Here is a 3,987-nt window from a genome sequence, read left to right as displayed (position 1 = left end):
AAGTCGCAGGGCATGCAAATTACGCAAAAAAACATGACTTATAGGCTGAAAAATATGGTAATTTGCATTCAGTTTTGCAGATAAAGCACTGTTATTGTTTTGTTTTCATTTATTTAACAACCACAAAGTTTACTCAAATAACCTTGCAGAGTTCAGGTACCAGTTGTGTTTGCAACTGCACGAACAACCAGACCAAACTAAATCAGTGGCCACAACACCAAAGTGTTTTGAACATGATCCCAAAACAAATAAAAACCAAAAAAAAGTGTTCCTGCAAAAAGAGGTATTAAGGAGAATGTAGCTGAAAAATCTGAAATTGAAGAGATCACACAAAACGCTGTATGTGTGTTTATTTTACTTTGTTGACAAACGGCTGACAGAGGAAAACTTGAATCCTACTTCATGGCTGGACTAAAATAAACCTCCGGAGAAGAAACGCTGGATCCTCAGAAGTATTGAAAACATTGTGACAAGAATATCAGGTATGATTTGAAGTGTATGAAGAGCACAGCGTTATAGTATTTGTTCGTCTTTAGTATTACAATTTTCTTTGCAATTAACCCAAGCTCAGTGATGGAGGGCTTTAAGGCTTTGGCTGGGCTCTATGTCTGCTTTAAGGTAAATAAGATTGTGTCCCACCTCTTTTAACAAAACACGACTGACCTTATTACTGTGTAGATACTAACACACCTCAGAGCTTTTCAGGTTGTTCATCGCTCACTGTTCACTGTTGGAAGCAACCGAGTCAATGTAGCTAAGTAAATATGCTAGTACAGTATATGTATTCTGCGGCCACTTTTTCAGGTCATCCTCCCATCCCTCGTATGCAGTAGGTAGTGGTATGATTATATTGCCTTCTTTGAGCTCTGACAGGTGGTGTTCCTACATGTTTAAATTAAATGCACAATGCTCAAAGAAACAGGGTGGATGAGATTCGCCCTGATTTCCTTAAGGCTCTGGATGTTGTGGGGCTGTCTTGGTTGACACACCTTTGCAACATTGTGTGGACATAGGGGGCAGTTACACTGGATTGGCAATCTGGGGTGGTGGTTCCCCTCTTTGGTTAGGATGCCTCCTGGACGCCTCCCTGGTGAGGTACTCCAGACATGTCCCACTGGAAGAAGACCCAGAGGAAGACCCAGGACACGCTGGAGGGACTGTTTCTCGGCTTGCCTGGGAATGCCTTGGGATTCCCCTGGAGGAGCTGGCCTAAATGGCTGGGGAGAGGGAAGTCAGGGCCTTCCTACTTGGGCTGTTACCCCTGTGGCCCGACCCCAGATAAGCGGAAGAAGATGGATGGATGGATGATTGCATGTTGATTTGTCAGATCTTATTCTCCTTATTCCTAGCCCCCATGCTGCCTTGCGTGAATGATGGGTGCAACTGCAAGCGTGGACCAGAACAGGCATTTGTTTATGTGTGAACAGTACAAGCTAATGAAGTTTTTCCAAGCGTCCATCCATTCATTATCTTCCAACTGATCCAATGTTGGGTCGCGGGAGCAGCAGCTTGAGCAGAGAGGCCCAGACATTTCTTTCTACAGCCACCTCTTCCAGCTCTTCTGGGAGGGTCCTCCCAAGGTGTTCCCAAGCCAACCGAGAAATCAAGTCTCTCCAGCATATCCTGGGTCTGGGCACTTTGCCCTTTTCCGGCTCAATAATCAAAAACACAATTAAGTTTAGTATTACAAATGTCAATTAATTTCTGTCTAAAAAAATCCTATTATGCAGTAACTCAGTGTGGGGACTTTCTGATATTTATTAGCACACCATCTTCCTTCTATTGCTACCAGACTGTTGTGGCAAGTATGAAATTTTCTTGAACAAGCTCAGCTTCCTCTCTGACTGAGTATTCAATCAGCAGTCTAAAAGTAATGCACCAGAACTGCTAAATGTCCCTTAATTTGACATGTTGTTGTAGGCTTTTAAATATGACACACACAAAACAACAATCGCGTTGTCCTGAAAATATATTACTGTTTTGTGAAATTAGTTTGCCTCAGATAAACACAACAAAAAGCAGTGGTGCGGGTCTGACACGAGGACTTTACTAACAGGCAAGCACCAGACTACATTGACACATGCAGAGCAGCAGCACCTGAAATGTCATCAGGGGGGGTTTCAAGTCAGAAATACTTCATGTTAACTAAAAATGGGCTTTTTCTGAACACAAAAACTATAAATTTTAAACTGTATGACGATTAGCATCAAGTTGTGGCTGGAATTAGTATTTAATCATGAGTTGCTAAAATCTTGATCAAAAACAACAGAGTTAAGCCACAAAAAAGCAAATATAGATATAGTACAAATGAGATGCATTAAAGACTAACATCAAACAGATTATAGCACTAATGAGCAACTCAAATGCTAAAAACATCAACAGAGCAGACTTACTGCACCCTGATTATGAGGAAAAATGTTCACAAATAAAATGTCACTGCTTGTCAAATCAACAGATTGTGAACATTCTGTGGCTTGAAACAGGACATTTTAGTGTTATTGCTCTCTGTTGCATTTAAAGCAGAGTTAATACACAATGATGACTAAACTGTGAAAAGACTATATTATCTTGCGTATCATCTTATTTCATACGTACAGTCTGCCAGTTTATTGATCCGTCTGCTGTTTTCTGTCATAAACATGATTACATGTGTATTCAAACACATCTGTCTATGTTTGCTAAACTTATCTTTACGAAACCCTTCTGCGTCCATTTCAAGCTCTGTTGCATATCTCCTTTGCTCTGTTTTACTTTTTTGTTTATTTCCCCCTGCCAGTTATCCATTTCTAGTAAACCAGCATGCCTAAAGAAAAATAAATAAATGTAAAAAAAAAATAATCTAATCGTCTGGTGAGCTGGTTAGTTGGCAGGTCGTGTAACCAGAGGAGGAACAACGACATACCTGGGCAATGTTCAGAGTCTAGAGAGCGCATGGTAGAGAGACAGACAAACACGACACACAACCAGAGGACAAAAGAAAGAGAGAAGGTGTAGAAACAAAGAAAGAAAGAGAGGGGGGAAGGGGGTGGGAGAGACAGAGAGAAAGTGGTGACTAAGGAGCTACAGTTCGCTGTCTGTTCAGCACAGTTAGCATCAGCTCAGCCAATTCAAACATACAGATCAGATTTGGAGTTTTTTGGTTCATGGTTCAAATCTAAATAAATATTTATGTGCCGTAACTGTCACGGCTTTGTGTTGAGACTAATCTCTTTGGACACAGCTGTGGAAGCACTCAGTGAGCCGGGCTGAGCTGAAACTGCATGAACCCAACAGGGAATACTGACATAAGTGCAATATAGGACGAGCTTGCAGCATTGCATTACATGACCATACGGTATATGTATGTATGGGTATATGTATGTGTGTGTGTGTGTGTGTGTGTGTGTGTGTGTGTGTGTGTGTGTGTGTGTATGTATATATATATATATATATATATATATATATATAAGATATAAAAAAAAAAAAATTTAAGTTGGGAAATGCAGAGGGCAAACTAATAAAAAAGACAAAAATTAAACTAAGAAACTGGAAAATGTTTTTACACAAATCAAATAATAAATAAATAAAACAAATAATAAACAACAAAAAAATAAAATAACAACAAAAGAAGAAAAAAGGAAGGGTGGGCAAAGGAAACAATAGAATGTCACAGGACAGGAGAGGTGAGTGCAGGGAGAGGGTCTGGTGTGAAGGCAAAGAGTTTGTTTTACCTGTTTGTTGAGTCCTAACATGTTGCAGACCATCTCTCTCGAGTATGGCTGTTCTAGCACATATCGAAGCAGCCCTGTCTGTGGCTCAAACAGATCCTACACACAAAAACACAAAAATAATATCACAGTTTCACATGATAAAAGACGCATGAAGAGGGTAAGAATCTGGAGAGTGAACAAATGTTACTTTGTCATAAGGCAGCATGCCCTTCAGAGGGAATCGGAGCGTCGTGGGGTCCAGTTTCCAGGAGTTACAGATGGCCCCGCTGTTATTCAC

At 40.5% G+C, this 3,987-nt stretch overlaps 1 protein-coding gene across 1 annotated transcript in view; it reads right to left on the bottom strand.

Annotated features, from left to right (window-relative positions):
• LOC119417879 (mediator of RNA polymerase II transcription subunit 23-like) overlaps nt 1–3,969 on the bottom strand; it is an 8,035-nt gene extending 4,066 nt beyond the window's left edge. Inside the window, exons 1-2 of the mRNA XM_037685129.1 lie at nt 3,898–3,969; nt 3,711–3,806 (exon numbers count right to left, since the gene is read on the bottom strand). Of these exons, the coding sequence (XP_037541057.1) occupies nt 3,711–3,806; nt 3,898–3,915 (114 nt within the window). The 5' untranslated portion in view covers nt 3,916–3,969. The remainder of the gene's footprint in view (nt 1–3,710; nt 3,807–3,897) is intronic.
• Between the last annotated feature and the right edge of the window lie 18 nt (nt 3,970–3,987).

This window comes from Nematolebias whitei, chromosome 12 (assembly GCF_014905685.2).
Source record: "Nematolebias whitei isolate Nwh7 chromosome 12, NemWhi1, whole genome shotgun sequence".
NCBI lineage: Eukaryota > Metazoa > Chordata > Actinopteri > Cyprinodontiformes > Rivulidae > Nematolebias > Nematolebias whitei.
The sequence above is the reverse complement of the archived record's forward strand: the minus strand, read 5'-3'. Positions and strand labels throughout refer to the sequence as shown.